The sequence below is a fragment of the Haliaeetus albicilla genome, chromosome 6, assembly GCF_947461875.1.
Source record: "Haliaeetus albicilla chromosome 6, bHalAlb1.1, whole genome shotgun sequence".
NCBI lineage: Eukaryota > Metazoa > Chordata > Aves > Accipitriformes > Accipitridae > Haliaeetus > Haliaeetus albicilla.
This window is the reverse complement of record NC_091488.1, coordinates 45,352,718-45,370,736: the sequence shown is the minus strand read 5'-3', so window position 1 is coordinate 45,370,736 and position 18,019 is coordinate 45,352,718. Positions and strand designations below refer to the sequence as shown.

The following is an 18,019-nucleotide window of genomic DNA, read 5'->3' as shown; positions in this document are numbered from 1 at the left end:
ACTGCTGTTTGGGAAACTTACTGAAGTGTCATAGTTTCCTGGCGGAGCAATGTATGTAACTGTACCCCTGTTCCGTGGGGGCAGCATGATTTTGTGTTTGATAAGGGAGTTTTCATTCACCACACCATAAATATCTCCACCAGTGATGTGGCTGCCAACCTAAAATCAGAACAGGTCTATTAGTCATAAGTGAGAACTCCAGTTTTAAAAAAGAACCTTGACAAAGAACTGCATAAAATAACTATAGCTAAAGTCTAGCACTGTGATTACTCCCTTTATAAATGCATTGTTACAGCACAGTACCCCATTTACATAACTCATTACACTAACAGCACATTGCTAGCAACACTATCTGGGTTCAGGCGCCTTTCAAGGCTCAGACAGTAGCAATTACTGACTGATGCAAGGAACTTTCCTTGTTTCTTTTATATCTGTCAGCTTAATGTGTTAAGTAGAAAAAGAATAGCATATGCTAACCTGCACAGTTGGAAAAAAGATGCCAAGGGCTAAAGCTGTGACATTTTCCAGCTCTAAGGCTATCTGCATCATTCACGAAATGCATTCTGCAGTCATTCTTTTTGCTCAGGTGACACCTGCTCCTGCTAATGCTTACTGCAATTCCACCAGCTTCTTTACAGTTTTGCAAACACATTAAAACTTTGCAAGTTTCTCGTATGCAGCAGCAACACACAGTAAGTCACAGAGAGTAAGTTTTGGTGATCCCCATCCAGTCTCATACATCGCTACCGCCTCCTAGCACCCCCGTTCACAAACTTAAACAGTGCATTAACCATAGCTCCCAGCAGTCACAGCCTCAGCATTCTGCTCCAGCCCTAAGCTCTGGGGGTAGAGGAGCAAGAAAGGAAAACAGGCTTTTCGGGACCTACCCGCAGATTTTTGGAAGGTGTGAAGTCCCATTTGACATCTCGGCTCAAAGCTGACACGTTGACACCTCTAGGGATGTAGATACTTTTGGTCAGAGCGCTGATGTCTGAGAGAGGCCTCTGGATACCATCAAAAATAGATCCCATAATGCCAGGCCCTAGTTCCACTGACAGGGGTTTGCCAGTACGGAGTACAGGATCTCCTACAGAGACACCCGCTAAAGATTTGCTGAGAAAAAGTTCATCCAGAGAAAGGGAAAGAGACAGGGCAGAAGGCATCACATTCACAACATCATACTCTTAAACCACCTTTCTGACTTTAAGGTAATATTTTTATTACTATATTACACATCATCATTTGAGAAGCATGTAGGCTTTATACTAAACTCCAGCTGAAAATACTACAGCCACAAAGTTGCTCATCCTCCAGAGAGGCGAAGTAGGGGTAAATATTCTGCTTTATGATCGTTAGTTTGAGTCAACTATATGGATGAGTTTACTGGAGTGCCAGGCAGCAGGATGACAAAATGTCAGGCATTTCTTAAATCTTCAAACCTGGAAAACAGGTTATGACAATGTTATGAAACCTATAATTTTTCACTTCAGAATTTGTTAGAGACCACAACTGTTTTGACCTTGAGCCTTGCACAGCCTTTTTGACAGCAGCGTAATTTTAAAGGGAGTTTGTCCAAGACTAGCATTATTTCCCTCCTCTCTGGTATCAGGTTGCCCAGTCTTTGCACTATCTAAGCTCCAAAGATATACAATGGACTTCTCAGCAAAGAGCCAGCAGTTTGGCAAAAGAATACTACAATACTGCTAGAATACAAAAGAAACCTCCAAAACCCTATGCATGACTCAAGAGAGTAAATAAAAGTTGACTTCAGAGAGCCCTATGACAGAGCCCTCTCATCAGCAACCGAAGAGTAAACTATACTCAAACTTGTTCCACTTACTGATGGAAGGCCACTAGATATCACAAGGACGATGCCACCTGAAATGATAAATTATTAGGTACAGAGAGGAGCTAGTCACCAGTTTACCATCTAGCTCCTCAGGACAAAGCTTTGGGAGCCAGCACAGGCTTCTTCCTAGCCTCTACAGATATGGAGAGCCAACTCTTAAGTTTAAAAGAATATGACAAAAAAAAAAAAGAAGGTCTGGCTTCAAGTTTTATAACTTCTTTTCTGACATTCTCTCATATATGTGTAACAGAAAATACATTTTATATTAACTAGATTTTAGAATACATGGTGCATCCTAGCTGGACCAAGATTCTGTAAGCACACTGCAGAAGCAAAAATGTAATCTATTACATCTGGCAAAACACTCTGCCCAGAAGGCGGCATGCTGCCCACTTTACATTTCCTGTTCAAGAGTTATACAAGAATAGTTTTCAAAAGCAAAGAAAAAAATGCAACAAATACTGCTTGGTAGTTTTGCCATTTATCATTGACATTTGTCAAACAACTTCCTGGAAAAAAAGAGCTGTAATGTTCAAATTAAAATGAACTTAAATTGTAAGGTACACATTATTTGACTTCCACTTAAAATAAAAAAAGGTTTCCTCAGTACAGAACCAAGCAAGGTACGATTTACCTCAAAACCATCAGAATTTACAAAAGAAGTGCAAAACAGATGTCCTGCTGGCACCAGAAGTACCAAGCACTGGTCCCAGTCAGCTTTGTTCATCGTCTTCACCCTAATCACTGCTGAGTTTTGGACTGTGCAGTCTGGCAGGCCCAGAGGGATCAGTGCAAAGGATACATGTTTCTTCGTACACCTGGACAGTTGCCAAATCACCTTCCAGTCGGATAATCTCCCCCACCAGTTCGCTATGGCCTACTCGTACCAGCTCGTACATAGCAGCACCCGCCATGTTGCACGCTGTGACCACTGTAAAAGACAGGCACACAGGTGAGTATTTTTCCTATAGCTCAGGAAATTCACTCATCAGAAGTTAGTAAGAACTGCGCAGCATAAGCCTGGTATTCATCCAAATCAGAAGCACATTCTTGATTTCACAAAAGGGATAACTTGGCTACAACAAATCCCGATATTTCTAGTTTAAGAGCCAAAAGAAGAAGTTTCCCTATACTTTTGACACCATTCCTTTATGCTCAATAAGAGGACACTATCAGAATGTAGTAGTTCACAGACAATTTACGCCATAATTTCTCTTATCTGTCTTGACAAACAGCAAATGTTTAGGGTTTTGGTGACACAGTGAACTTTGACAGACAAGTTACATAGGCACTTCTCCCTTTCAGTTGGCTGGGCCACATTCCCATCTGACTAAATTAAAACATACAAGAAAATGGCAAAAGCTCCCTGTGGCTGGGCACCAGCATTTTCCAGTCACTCAAAATTCTGTTTACCTTGGTAGCAACTGGATGCTCACATAACAAACTATTTCCACGTACAGATCAAGCCAAGGTGCCTGCTAAAGGCAATACACACCCTTGTGTCTAGAACGGCTGATGCCTACAAAGCTTTTAAGGAAACATTATTTTGATGTTTTATTTTGTAGAAAAGTGATGTACATCTTAGGGTACTTAAAACAGTCTTCATCTCTTGAAAGTTAATTTACAGCATGCTTTGGGCCTGAAACCTCCTACTGTTTTGAGTTAGATTTCAGCAGGTCATACGTGAGGCCTAGCTGCTTGAGGACAAAATTTATTATGTCTTTTATATTATAATATTAATCTTGCACACAGGGTTCACGTATTTACAAACAAATACATTTTCCACTTCTTAGGAAAGAAAGCTGTATCAGTTTAAAATTGTTTTTAAGTATCACTTCTGCAGTTAAGGAATTGTCAGTTAAAGACAGGTATTTATTCAGGTAGACACGAGCCAAGGGAGTTTCTTATTCATCAAATAAGCTGCATTAACAAAATTACATGCCATTTTTCTGTTCTCACATTCCCATCCTTTCCTTCACCTCTTGAAGAGAATGCAGGAGGACGCAGAAAAGCAAGTAGAGTCTGCACGTATTCAAAAGCTGTTACCATCAGAACCTAAAGAAACTATTTAAGCTGATAAAGAAGGAGGGAGAGTCCTCTTTTTCCCAGCTGCAATACCACTATGCTCTGCCACCTTCCCTGACCCTTGCAGCTCCTTGCCAGGCTCCTCCAGCCCATGGTGCAGTAACACAGAACGGCTTGACACTGGCAGGGGACTGAGTATTCTGAAGAGCACAGGGTCAAATTGCATTTCAGTGAGAATGGACTATGCATCTCACACCCTTTTAGAGAAGCTTAATACACTGGGCCTGCAGATTTCTGACTAAGTGGCTTTATCTCATCCAGAAAGCTTACTGCCTTTTGTTTTTATTATTATTCAGCCTGCTTCTGCTCATTACATCTTTAAGCAAGATTAATTAGTAGTAACACCTTGTTAGTATATTTCTTGATATTTTATCAGACTATAAGTCATTAATCCTTCTTACAAAGCCCCCCCCCCCCAAAAAAAAGAAAGAGAAAAAGCCCCACCCAGAGCTACTATACTTCTCCACTTCCAAGTTCACTTCCAAATGAACAAGATTAACAAGACACTAGATGAAACAGAACTTATGATTTCCTTTACAAAATAATACCTACCAGGTCCCGAGACTCCATGGACATAGCCAACAAAAGCCTCTCTGTCCTCATCACGGATTTTGGGTAGCTTGGAGAAGTCCATTTTGCCTGCTCAACTGTACAGAGGGGAAAAAAAGAGTCAGTCCTGAAGAATACATATATGCAATAAGTTCCTCCTCTTCTTCCCCTCTGCTCTCATGATTCCAGTTAGAAAGAATCCTGAACTGAAGAATTCTGAACTCATATAGCCTGAAGCACCTTAACAACACTGATTTGAAAGCTATAAAAAGTTAAAAAGTAACTCATTTAAACAAACAAAAGGACTAACATCCCCCATTGCAGAAACACCGGGGTGGAACATCACTCCCTAATACGCTCCACAAAACACTGAGTGAAACAGTTACACTCCAAAAATGCCATAACACCGCTGGACTGTTTTCAAGCCCAGTAACAGGATATTTAAACAATGGAGAATCTCTTCTGTCTTCCACATCTCATCTACCCTCCTTCAAAATATGGAGTTCTCCATGATTGTGAGTGAGCAAGAGAATGTTCTGGGGCTGCTTTACTGCCACCAGTCTCTAAATAGCAATACTACAAATACTAATTGTGAAAATTCTGTTTTTGCTGTCTTAGGCTGCTGCATCAGAGTGTTCAGAGGAGGAAACACATTTTCACAAACACCAGCACACAAACACACGAGTCCTTTCTATATGCCTCACAGCTAGGTATTACACAGCCTTTGCTCTCAGTGAAACACATGGAGCATTACAGAAGAATTGTGCTGAATAATGGCCAAAACCCCCAACTTGCCAGCTACTGTTTGGACAATCTAAACCGGCACAGGAGAAGCTGTTTTAGAAACAGACCTCCATCCATGTTTGTCCTGTAATCGATAATTGGGCTGTCCTGCTTCGGGTGCCGATAAGAACATTTAATGGTTTTGCTTTGTCAGCCCTTACCACGCTTTACGTTACCTTGGAAACTGATTAGCATTAGAGAACCACAAGGCAACTCTCTACCCATTTCTACTGTATTGACACATTTACAATACAGCACTGCTGAAACGTGCTGTATGGCAGCCCCATACAATGCTCTCTGTGTATCAACAGGGCCTATCCAGCAAAAGCCCGTAGTTTGGTGACATGAACTGTGAGGCACCATTTGACACTCAGTCTTTGCAAGAAGCTTAACCTAACCCAGCATCCTCTGCAAGGCTGCAAATACAGAAGCACACTCAGGCTTGAAAATCTGCCCCGTGTACAATGAGGAAGACAACTACATTGCTATCCCTTCCACCATCATTAAAGGATGCTCTGCTGCCTGTTCTTCAGGAGCAGTAGGTAGCTGACATCTGCTATTCTTAAAATCTTATGATTTGTTTTCCAGCTTTTTAATACTATACTACAAGTCCTCTGCCCCTCAGCCTCTTTACCAATCTAAATGTTTTAAATCAGTGGCTCTGCTCTATAAGAAAAAGATCTCCAATGATTCCAAACTCCTATTCATCCTGAAGGAATAGCTTCTTCTGGGCTCCATGTCTTGCTGGCATGGATTGTGTAACATGGCTACCATTGATTCATTTCACAACCGCCACCCCAACAGTTGCTTGTGACTCAGTCATCACCAGCCTGGAACGGAACTGCTAACTGCTCTCGAGCTCAAAGGCTAAGTCAGGTATCTGTTAGATCCCTCTGCTCTCCATAATGATAGTTTTTCATTTAAGCTGTGCGTTGTTTAGGCCCAGAAGACAATTTTAATGTCACTGCTTATTTCTCAAAAGTCTCCTCTGACAAATGGCAGAGGGGAGGTCCTCGCAAAGCAATCTGCAGTTCCTGAGCAGCTGCTAAGAGCTGGTTCTGATCAGACTAACATAACTACCTCATCCTTTTTGGTTTTAACAATTAAAACATTGCAAAACCCAAGCACAATTACTGTTCATACTGAAAAAAGCAGTCGGTCTTCTAAATCCACCCAGAACATTTACTTCAACATACCATATAGAACAATCTCTAGAGTCTACTACCAAAATCTTCTGTAGAAGCACAATAGAGAGTTAAACCAAATTCTCATAACTGAATTAGTAGCGCTGTTTGGCAATTAGACAGCACAGGGTCCCATACGAAAGACTCAATTTACAAAGGCAAGGAAAAGCAGGAAGAACACTGGCCAGTTGCAATTTCGATTCACTTTTCTTCATATCCAAAACCTGCAGGTCAGCTGACAGCCACCTGAAGCAACTGTTTATCTTTTAGAGAGGCAAATAAGAACCTCAGAACAGTCATTCTGCAGTTAAAATGGCAACATCCTGACACCCAGCACCTGCCTCCCCTGTTCCTGTGGCTGCTCTGCTCCCTCTCTCTTCCTACAGCCACCTTCCCAAATTACTGGGCAAGCCAACTAAAAGAGAAGGGGATTCCTCTGCTAGACCACCTAGTGACACACCAATAAACCCTGTCTTTGTCCTGATCTTTAGCATCTGCACCACCTGCTTTTAAATACATACCTATTAACTACTCCAAGTGTAAAAAACATGGTGAATTCTCCCTCACCTTTCTTTTATCCACCTCCTATATACCTCCAAAGTACATACAGTCTAAAAAGCCAGTGCTCACCCAGCCAAGCTGACCTCTTTTTTAAGGGGCTACACGTCTTTTAACATGGAATACAAATTTAGAAAAAAAATGCTGTTATTTATCTCTGCATAGTTGTCTTGTGCTTGTGTATTGGCACTACAGATTTTCCTTTTATATGGAAAAGTCCTTGAGGACAGAAATGTTGCCTTACGTACCTACACTGTTAAATATTTTCATTGTTAGATAAAATTAAATTCCCTAAAACACATCAGGATTTGCTAAACATAACATCCTGTGTGTACAGGCAGCACGTACTTACCCCAGAAGCCATGGTAGCTAGCCATTTTAGAAACCTACTGAGCTCCTACAGCCTTCCAGAGGCCTCTTGCCAACACAGGATATTAGGCACCATATGCAATCCACTCCTACAAAAGTCCATTAGCACACCTACACAGGATATTAGCTTAATTTTAATTCCCTTATGAGCAAAGATGCATCTTGTATCCTTTACAACTTACATACAGGAATCCTCCTCGTCTTTAAACAGTTCACCAATTGATTTTAAACATGCTTTTAAGCTCTAACATGGTCATATTCTGCCTAACAGTGCCAGAAATCAAAATATTACTTGCTGCAGAACCATCTCTGACTGAAAGGTGATTTATTAAAGTAATTTTATAGTCATAACTAAACAGGAAAGCGCCAATGACCTCAGTTTTCTATCTTGGTTTCTCCCCAGCACAGCAATTTGGCTACACAGTAACCCCAAAAATGTAACTGTCCTGCTCTCAATGCTGGAGAAACCTGTTTCCTATTACAGTTCCTTGGTTTTCCTTCAAACATTTGATCAGACCCAGAATTTACACGAAAAACTGCCTTACCACAAAGGTATCTTCAAAATTAAGACTCGAATGAGATTTTTTAGAAGGAGCCTTCTTGCAGCAAGGAAGAAAATCCGTGACTATTTTATCATATAAACACAGATTCTTACCTTATTTTGCAGAAACAGGGAGTAACAAAAATCCACAGGCCCAGTGAAGCAAAGCCAGAATTCAGCAGTTAAGCACCACCACTTACAAAATAATTGTCCTTCTAGTGCCCCTACACAGAGGGATGAGAAAGCCTGCTGCAGAGGGGAAAGAAATTTCTGACACACAGCAGAGGCATAACCACCTGACTTGATGAGTCATCAGTCTGTCTCTCCCACTAGCACCGAGGAATGCCGCAATAGCAAATCAAGCTACCTAGAGCCCAGCTGAACTCTCATCTATGCCCTCCTTACCACACAGGACTGAGCAGAAGAAATTAAAAGCAGCATTCAGCGTTCACATTAAGGGCCTCCTACGAAACCAATAATCCCAATGTCCCAAGTGGTACATACTACCACATAAAAATCCTTGAAAGGGAGATGCATGCTTTCTGCTGGAATCCGTTTACCTACCAGTCCTCCAGTGTAATCTATCCACGTCAGTGCGTGCTCTGTTCTGGAAGAGCTTAACAGAACAACCATTTAACAACAGACTGCACAGGGAGGCATTGAAGACACCGTAATACTAATTGCTTGAGTATGTAGAACAGGTATTGATTCTTGTCACACTAGAGAGTCTTGCGGGGCTTACTTCTGCTGAAACAAGAACCCCTTCCCCTAGTTAGCAGAGGCATTGATGCAACTGCACAACATCCAACACCTTGGCGAAGCAGACTGATGTGCCACCTTGAATGACAGCTGCTAGAATCTGTTGTTGAAGACCAACAGGCACTGACGTTATCCTGTATGTTGTACAGAAGACAAGCAGCTATGCAGTCTCTCCCCCAAAAAGCTGCACGAGTTGAAGAGTTCCCTGCAGCCTTCTCAAGACTATCTTTGCAAGTTCTAGGATTAGCAACACATCAAATTGGCACAAAAGCTTAAATATGCTAACCAAAGTTGTAGTAAGTAAGTAGCACAAGACCAGCAATTCAGAAGCAGCAGCATTACATAAGTCACCAGTAATAGGATTCATTCTGCTGGAGTAGCTTTGAACTAAGTTCATAGATTTTACTATATCTGAAACAGACTCGCATGTTTTGACTTCCTAGGGTAGAAAAATGGAGTCAGAATATAAGCCCTTACATTTGATATCCAGGAAACAGGCATATACACTAAAATGTAGCCAACCTTTTCCAAAGAAAATCCCTCCTCCTCTTCTTAGTAAAAACCTAGAGGCTACAGGATAGTAAAGATCACAACCCACACTGGGCAATCAGCTTAGGGTCACATTTAAGTCATGCTTTAGAATCAAGACTGCCAACATTTACTACATTCACCTGAGCAGACCTTGGTACAGTGCATAAATCCCAGCGTCCAGTTGTATGAGGATGAGTTGCAAGGCCCTCGTAAATAACGGATAATCACTGCCATAGATTTCCTGTAACTTGGTCAGTTTACACTTCCCCTTCCAACAGATGATATTTTTAAGAGGAAGTATTAAAAAAAAATACAGCGCCTAAGTTACTAGACAAATGCAGAAGTTCGGCAGCATTTTTGCATCTGGAATTCAGGATATTGTCCCAGAAGAAACAGCACGCCCAGAACTCTAACACAGGTCACTTGGAAGGGAAGCCAAATAGTATTCTCAGGAAATCCGCTCCTTCATACTATGCAGAGTTATAATTTTACTATAACACAGCAGGGCAGATTTCCCAGTCACCAAACAGAACTGCTGAGGTTGGAAGGCACCTCTGGAGATCGCTGAGTTCCAATGCCCTGCTCAAAGCAAGCTAGAGCAGGCTGCTCAGGACCATGTCCAGCTGGGTTTTGACTACCTCCAAGGAGGAAGACTCCCCAGCTCTCTGGGCAACCTGTGCCAGTGTTCAGACACCCTTACAGTAAAAAGTGTTTTCTTATGTTTAAAGGGAATTCCCTGTATTTCAGTTTGTGCCCATTGTTTCTTGTTACTTCAGCAGATACCACTGAGAAGAGTCTGGCTCCATCCTCTTTGCTCCCTCTCATTAGGTATTTATATACTTTACAATAAGATTCTCGGAGCCCTCTCTTCCTGAGGCTACGTAATCCCAGCTCTCTCATCCTCTCCTCATATCTCCAAACCCTTAACAGTCTTTGTAGCCCTTTTCTGGATCCACTCCATTAAGTCATGTCTTCCTTCTACTGGGGAACCCACAACCAGACATGGCACTCCAGATGTGGTTTCCCCACAGCTTAACTGAGGGGAAAAAAACACCTCCCCGAACCTGCTGGCAGCATTCTTCCTAATGCAGGCCAGGATAGTACTGGCTGCCTTTGCCACAAGGACACGTTGTCAGCTCATGTTCAACTTGGTGTCCACCAGGACCTCTAGTCCTTTTCAGCAAAGCCACTTTACAGTCAGTCAGTCCCCAGCCTGCAGCAGGGTACGTGGTTATTCCTCCCCAGGTGCAGGACTTGGCATTTCCCTTTGTTGAACTTCATGAGATTCCCGTCAGCCTATTTTTCCAGTCTGTTGAGATCCCTCTGCACAGCAGCACAGCCCTCTGTTATATCAAACACCTTCCAACTTCGTATGATCTGCACACTGAGGAAACCAAGCAGGAACCACCTCCTGTACTCAATACAATGATATGGTTTAAGTCTTCTTCTCACACAGACATCAAGCAGCTAACTGTACCAACTTTCTTGCCATAAGCTCTGAGCTAGAAGTATCATTGTTTTGATAAACAGGGACATTCTTCCGTTTAATTATTCATTCAACTCCAGTTGCCACAGGGCACTTTGAGTCCACCTCTGCTCTTGATAGGCCTGCGATCTGCTTAAGTGATGCTCAGCTACATCCTGTGGATCCATCTGCAACCATCCAAGACAGTGCATCCTTCACACAACTTGTCTCTCGGGTACTATAAAGCCCCTTCCTCTCACATGAGGCTTGCTACTCAGCACATGTACAGGGAAATCCAGGTATATTCAAGAGAAAAGATAGGAAATAGAATTATGCTGCCCCTGTTAGCACAGCACACAAGAGCTACAAAGTGAGACTGTGCAACATGGCAATTAATGAAGCCCATCACAAGCTCCTACTGCCTTCTTCCTCAAAACAGATGGAGGACTTACCTATGGGTATGCCAATACATACAAGCCTGATACTTCAAGCACACATCATGCCTTGCACACAAGCTAAACATATTTATATTTAATACATATATACAGCATAAGAGACTCTCCCCTACCACAAAGATGGGGTATGAAGTCTGTTCATGCAAGAAGTACCACCACCACAAAATATTATTCAAGCACCCAAGCTTTTACTCTGAAGCTTGGGAGATTCCTTCAGTTAGCCCAGAACAGGACCAGAAAAAAGTTGTGTCTGAACATGACTGAGAAGTTAGCAGCAGTGCTAAAACTAGGTAGAAAGGCTGGCAAGGCATTCATTGCATAACTGCTTTGACCCACTGAATATTTGATCAGCTTAGTAGATAACCGGCCTTCTGACTTCAAACACAGTTGTCACACTATATCTAAAACTGATAAGGATCCTAGTTTTATCAATTAAAATACTCCTGTCACTAGAGAAAACCACATTGTTCATGTGAAAAAAAAATCTTCATCAGCTGACTGGTACATGCTACAGAGTTTTCCATAATAGGGTTTTTTTACACCAATTCTTTCCTCTTGGCCCAGAAGGCTTCTCCAGAGGAGCTCTAGAGGTGGACATGGATGAGCCTCCCCTTATTTCTTACTTGCTACACTGCTTCACAAGTTTCCTGCTGCGAAAAATCTGACAATCCTTTCAGCCCACTACACATCCTGCCCCTTCTTTGGCTTGATAGACTTTCACACAAAAGAATGATCTAATGCAACCGAGATCCAAGCCATAACACAGTATATTAATACAACATTCATTTCTGTGTCCCACAGCAGCCTTCCTTTCTTATCCTGATCCTGTCGTCTAGCTGCTAGGGCTGAAAAGTTCTGCAGCCATCTGCTTCGTACAATGCTCAGCCATTTCCTCTGGATGAGCAACATTTTCATTAACCTCACCAACAGTACCGCAAAGCTAAAATCCACCCTTGCTTTTATTACATAAAAGTCACTCTACTTTCAGGTGTATTTGGCATCGTTACTTGAAATACTTCTTGTTGCCCTAACCTTCAAGATGACAAACATCAAAATGAGACGAATGCAAAGCTGTAAGCAATTATAGCAGCAAACTTTACTACAGTTCAGTCGTCACTTCTGAATAGTTGAAGACTCTTACCTCAACAGACAAAAGGTGTGCAATTTCATAAAACAACTATTGCTAGATTTGTAAGCCAAGCTCAGTTTTACATGCAGAAAAGTATTAGTAATTTGGGCTCATTAAAACACATCAGCTCCTCTACTAGCCTCACCACTGCCTAATCCCTTGTCTCTAAAGGTAATAGCTAAAATACTGAGCACAAGTTTGGAATAAGCATTTCATCATTACACTTAACTTTTCAGAGCAGTCTTGAAAGTTGGGATATTATGGAATCTTCAGTTTATTATGTGAGGTATTTGACAGCTGATTTGAAGAGCTGAACCAGGGGTAAGTCTGCATGAAAGTCTTTGAGAAAGATCTAATGCCCCTAGCAGATAGAAGTACTCTTTTACAGCACTTTGGTATAATGAAACACCTGGTTGGAATCACAACACACATATAGGCATTGGATTTCAGTAAAAGGAAATTAAGTTCAGGTTGACTTTTCCTATAATGGAAAACTTCATCTTTACATTTTAAAGCAAGTTAAGCCACACTTGGAGATTTTATGTTCAATTACCTGAAATATTTACAGCTTCTTTAGAATACCCAGAGCCCCTCCAACATATTAAATTTTAACATTGTTTAAACTACATATTGTGGTGGTTGTCTGAATATCTACCAGGTGATGCAAATTTATCTCATGATAACAAAGCCCTCAAGATTTCAAGGATCTAGAGGAAATTCACATAATAGAATTGCCTTTTTAGAAGTCCTTACCAATGTTACCTGCATTTAGCCAGAAATACCATTTCAGGTTTTTTTCTGAGAGCTGCTTTTTAAAGTATTACTTTCATTGTGAGAAACAAAATAATGATACAGCGTACTAATGAGAAGGACCAAACGTTTGTCCCGCTAACTGAACTTCTTGGAAGATGCAGTTTCTTTCCTAGCATACGCAAGTCATTCTTCAGGCTGCTAAAGGAAACTTGCATACCTGAAAGTTTTTGCCCAGCTGTAATAAACTATTCTAATAAAGGCACCGCATTCTCTCTATAAAGCTAATACCTTTTTCCCATAACCTTTCTATCCCTCATCACACCCGACCATCCCAACAACAACAGGACTGCTCTCCATGCTTAGGGCACAGAACGCAGACCAACAGCTTAGACATTCAGACCACCTATCTTTTATATAGTCTTAAACAACAGTAAACCACTCCAGTAAGGGAGCATAGTTTATAGCATCCTAAAGATGGGACAGAGCATGGAGAACACTGCATCTTCAACTCTGCAAATTTCGGCATTTTTCTTGGGGTGCCATAGAATCATAGAATGGTTTGGGTTGGAAAGGACCTTAAAGATCATCTAGTTCCAACTCCCCTGCCATGGGCAGGAACACCTTCCACCAGACCTGCCTGCTCAAAGCCCCATCCGACCTGGCCTTGAATGCTTCCAGGGATGAGGCATCCACAACCTCTTCGGGCAACCTGTTCTAGCGCCTTTTCTGCCATCTGGCAGAAAGAGTTAGTTGGTCAGCTGAAACTTACCAGCACACCAACATTTTAACTTGGACATGAGAATCTTTACAATATGAGCGCTCTTCAACGGATTAAGGAGGACAAAGAGAAGACTTCCTCATTACAGAGATACCCTCTAGGAACACCGCTTCTCTCTTAAGCGTTTGCATCTGCAATGGGTCTATTTTCGGCAGACATTTTAGTTCATTTAACTGTTCAGCAGTATGAGTCTCGCTTAACTGGCGTAGCAATGGTCTTCAAAATTTTTCTTCTCAGGATTAAACAGATGTCAGACAGCTAACGCAGAAAGCCCAGCACTATAAAAACATGGCCATGATGGCAGCTTCCCATACTAGTTTTAGTACTTTCTGATTACTTCTGATTTGAACATTTTAAAACTCCCACAACGGACTCTCCCAAATGCTGTAAACTATGACAAAATTAAAGAACTGTCAACAGGCACCATGCACATATTAGATCATTGTCAGACAAACTATTTCTGACAAGAGTGAGCAGTGACACTGAAATTTACTGTTACACAAGCTCAGAGGAGTAATCAAGCTGACGAACCAAGAAAATAAGTTCAGCAGCTAAAACTGATCTTCATCTGCCATTTGGTTAAGTGATAGTCATAAAGTCTGTTAGACTAGGACTTTCAGGATTTATCCACATACATCGCACTGGTTTTCAGAGTAAGCGTATCATTTCAGTAAAGACAGACCTTATAAGGCAAAGTTTGTTACAGCAGCTGTATAATATATGCAAGTCTAAAAAGCTAGCAGCAAATGGTCAATCCTTCTAAAAAGTGGGGGCATTTAACTTGAGAATTTGACAAAAAACAGGAGAAATAAATGCATAGATGAAAAAAAGTAACCAAACCAAAAATATTTATCTGATTGTAGAACTTACTGCCATGAGATATGACCAAACCCAAGAATTTAATATAAGCTTAGCCGCCCGCTTTCAAAGGGGAGGAGGGAGCAAACACAAAAAGAACAACAAAAAAAAAACCTTTTCAGAACATAAAAGAAGGTACAACAACGACAACCAGAAGATCCAGTCTAAGCCAGCTTTGCATGTTGGACCTTTAGGTGATTATCGGCTTAATCTGTACAGGAACAAAAGGTTGAAAAGTTTAGATTCATTCCACTTCCTCTGCTGGAGCAGGCCCCCATTTCTCTCTGCCCAGCTGGAAGGCTAAAGAAGTCACGTTTTAAGATGATGAGTAAGACCAAACGAGCATGATATTCCAGTTGACTACATCGTCTGTTTTCCTTGGTACAGTTCCCGTCTAAAAAAATCATGTGGATACTATTGTTCAACAATACCTCAATATTTCCAAGTCTAAAATCCCCCACTTTTCTTTGTAACCAATGATACAAGCACTGAGGAAATAAAATCAGTTTCAGCTCTAGGCAATGTAGCGTTGGGTTGTTGTGTGTAGCTTTTTGGTTTGTTTTGGGGGGTTTTTTGTTTGTTTGTTTTAAACTGGAGAGAGAAAGAAAAAGAGGGACTATTACTTGGCCAGCAATAGCATGCAACATTTTATGGTCAACACCAAAGTAACCAAAGACATCAACTAGGTTTTCCTGTAAACCTTTTACTCTTTTTAAAGCAGAAATTAGGAACACAGCCTTAGCTCACAAACAAGCAACTTAAAAGCATAAGGGAAAAATGTTGGTAGGAATTTTCAGGGCTCAGGAACTCAGAAAGACAGTATTATGGTATCAAAACACAAGAGGTGAAGTGTAGTGCCTCTAAACATATCTCCAGGGCAATCACCTAGTAATCTGCTGGTCTGTAGTGGCTTTGGATGACAATGTATAATACCAGTACCCACGTGTGTCTAGAAGACAAACGGACAAACTCATACTCGGGGGAAAAATTTAGAAAACAGAAGCACACTGAAGCCTGCAGACTTTGTAAGTCAGGATTAATGAGGTATACAACAGCTAATATATACTTAGATCCAGATAAAAGCTAAGTTTAAGCCACGTTGTATAGCAATTAAGTAATGCTAATCATTCATGGTTGAACTTTAATATTAGCACTATCTGTAGAAAATAGTTCTTGATTTGGAAAATGGAAAGGCTGCATTTACAGGAAACAGAGATCTTGTGTTACTATTGCAACACAAGACTTCAAGCTCCATTTGAACAGTCAGCTGATGCCAGCAGTAAGTTTCCAGCATTGTCTTAATTTCTCCTTCCCCATCCTCTCAAGTTGATGCCCATGGTGGTTTATCATTTTTGAATGCCACGCTTTGTCCCCTGGTTATAGAATTAATACTATTTTTTTCCCCAGATAAGAGAGTAAAACTGCTTTCAAGAAGACTTGACATAAAAAACTGACAAGGACAGCAAAAATAATCTGCAATATTTTTGGTAATTCAAGGACCCATAGACACTAATCTCACTTCACACATTCTTAAGCAGAAAATAATAAAACATAGATACTACTGAATATTTATGCTTGCTGCTCATTGAAAAAGGCCCTTGAAAGTACCGTACAGAGAAGCCAAACATTCAGCTGCTGCAGACCTGCAGAGTGCCAAAGTCAGCACAAATACAGCAACTTACAATATACTGAGGATCTGCCTCTGTTATTCAAACTTCCACTTGCACTTGCAAATGCCAACCTACACTTAGCACGTTCTCCCAGAAATGCTACAGGTGGGCTAATAAACCACCTTTAGCAGGCTGTCAGCAGGTTTTCCTCCTTTTCCACCCCCTCTCCACTTCATCAAGTGGTATTAGCATTTGAAATACCATGCTAGATCAAGTAGCCAGTGTACTCTGCTGAAGTATTGCATTACAAGGAATAAAACTATCACCAAATTGCTTTTATTCCTGGCTGGAGTACAAATTCTCTGAGGGAAGCTAGTAAAATCTTAGGAAGAAATCACTTTAGGCAACTGTGTTGAATGGATAGATCTTGACACATACGTGTCATATACTCCGATGTCACAGCTACCTGTAACGTGTACAATATTGTCCGGAGCCCAGTCACGTAAAGTTCCTTTCTTGCCTTTAAGTGAATTCTAAGTGCGACGTTCAGAACGCCTCATCTAAATCAGGATTTTGTCACTGGCTACAGGAATAGGAAACACATTTGATATACCATCAGTATTTTCAGCTGCAAAACAACCGGTGAGCCCTTTTAGTAAGGAAGAGTTGCGGTCAGAACCCAGTAGCAGCATTCCTGTTCCACAGACTTGCTGCTTGCTCACTGCAGGGCTACAGTCAAAGCACAGAAAGCTTCAGTTCCACCCACCCAAGATGGTGGGGTGACCCGGCAGAGAAACCCGGCCACTGTCACCACTTCTCTTGATAAGGGATTCTGGCTTACACCCCCCACCCCCCCGGTTGGATGCCTTACTGGGCACCTTTCAGCACGTTTCTTAATCGGGAAAACCCTACTCGGGGTGGGGGGCTGCTTTGCTTTCCAGACCTTTTCCCTCCCAGCGGGCTCTCCCGTGAGGAAACGGCTCCCTACGGACAACGCCCGCAGCGCTGCGCTTGACTCGCTTCGGTCGGAACCGAAAAGGCGGCAGGTTGGGCCCGACACCCGGCTCCGGTATCGCCCCCCCCCGACTCAAAAGCCGGAGGGGCTCCATAAGGCGGGAACGGCCGTTGGGGGCTGCGCGCGCTCCCTCAGAGAGCGGCTCCGTGAGGAGACCGCCGCCTCTGGCGGGCGGGTAACGGCCCGGGGCGGGGGGGGGGGAAGGGGGTACACACGGACACGATCGCGACCCACCGGGTGGAGAAGGAAAAGCAGCTCCCGGGAGCTGTGCCTCGGGAGGAGAGGGGAAGGAGCGGAGCAGGACTGGGGGAGACGAGAGGGGACGGGACGAAACGCCTCACCTGCGGCCGGCGCACCCCAAGTCCCTTCTCCCTCCTCCGGCGGCACCCGGATCAGCTGATACCGGCCACCCTCGCGCGCATGCGCACCCACCCGGAAAACGCCCACAGAGGCGAAACCGGCGTCTTTCTGCGCTTAAGTTCCGGGCGGAGCTTTACCCCCCCCCCCCCTCCAACGCCACCTTTAGGTGCGGGTTGAAGCCGAGCCGGGCAGAAGATTGGCCGCCCAGTAGCACGTGATGTGGGTCGTCCCCTCCTCTTTCCCCTGGCACCGCCTTTCCCTCTAGTCACGCTAAGGGGAGGGGCGGGGCGCGTGCGCGGCGCGGGCGGGAAAAAAAGGAGGGGGAAGGGGGGGGTGTCGGTGTGTGAGGGGTCATGGCGGCGAGGCGGCGGGCGGGGGCGCGCGCGGC

At 42.8% G+C, this 18,019-nt stretch overlaps 1 protein-coding gene across 2 annotated transcripts in view; it reads right to left on the bottom strand.

The window, feature by feature from the left end:
• Nucleotides 1-17,790, bottom strand: part of ATP6V1A (ATPase H+ transporting V1 subunit A) — a 33,603-nt gene extending 15,813 nt beyond the window's left edge. The window contains exons 1-5 of one of the 2 annotated variants that reach the window (XM_069785907.1): nt 17,613-17,790; nt 4,487-4,581; nt 2,652-2,780; nt 888-1,102; nt 22-159 (exon numbers count right to left, since the gene is read on the bottom strand). In XM_069785907.1, the coding sequence (XP_069642008.1) occupies nt 22-159; nt 888-1,102; nt 2,652-2,780; nt 4,487-4,568 (564 nt within the window). In that variant the 5' untranslated portion in view covers nt 4,569-4,581; nt 17,613-17,790. Of the gene's footprint in view, nt 1-21; nt 160-887; nt 1,103-2,651; nt 2,781-4,486; nt 4,582-8,032; nt 8,189-17,612 lie in introns of those variants that run through there. The other variant, XM_069785908.1, reaches the window with a different exon arrangement.
• Nucleotides 17,791-18,019: the final 229 nt, after the last annotated feature.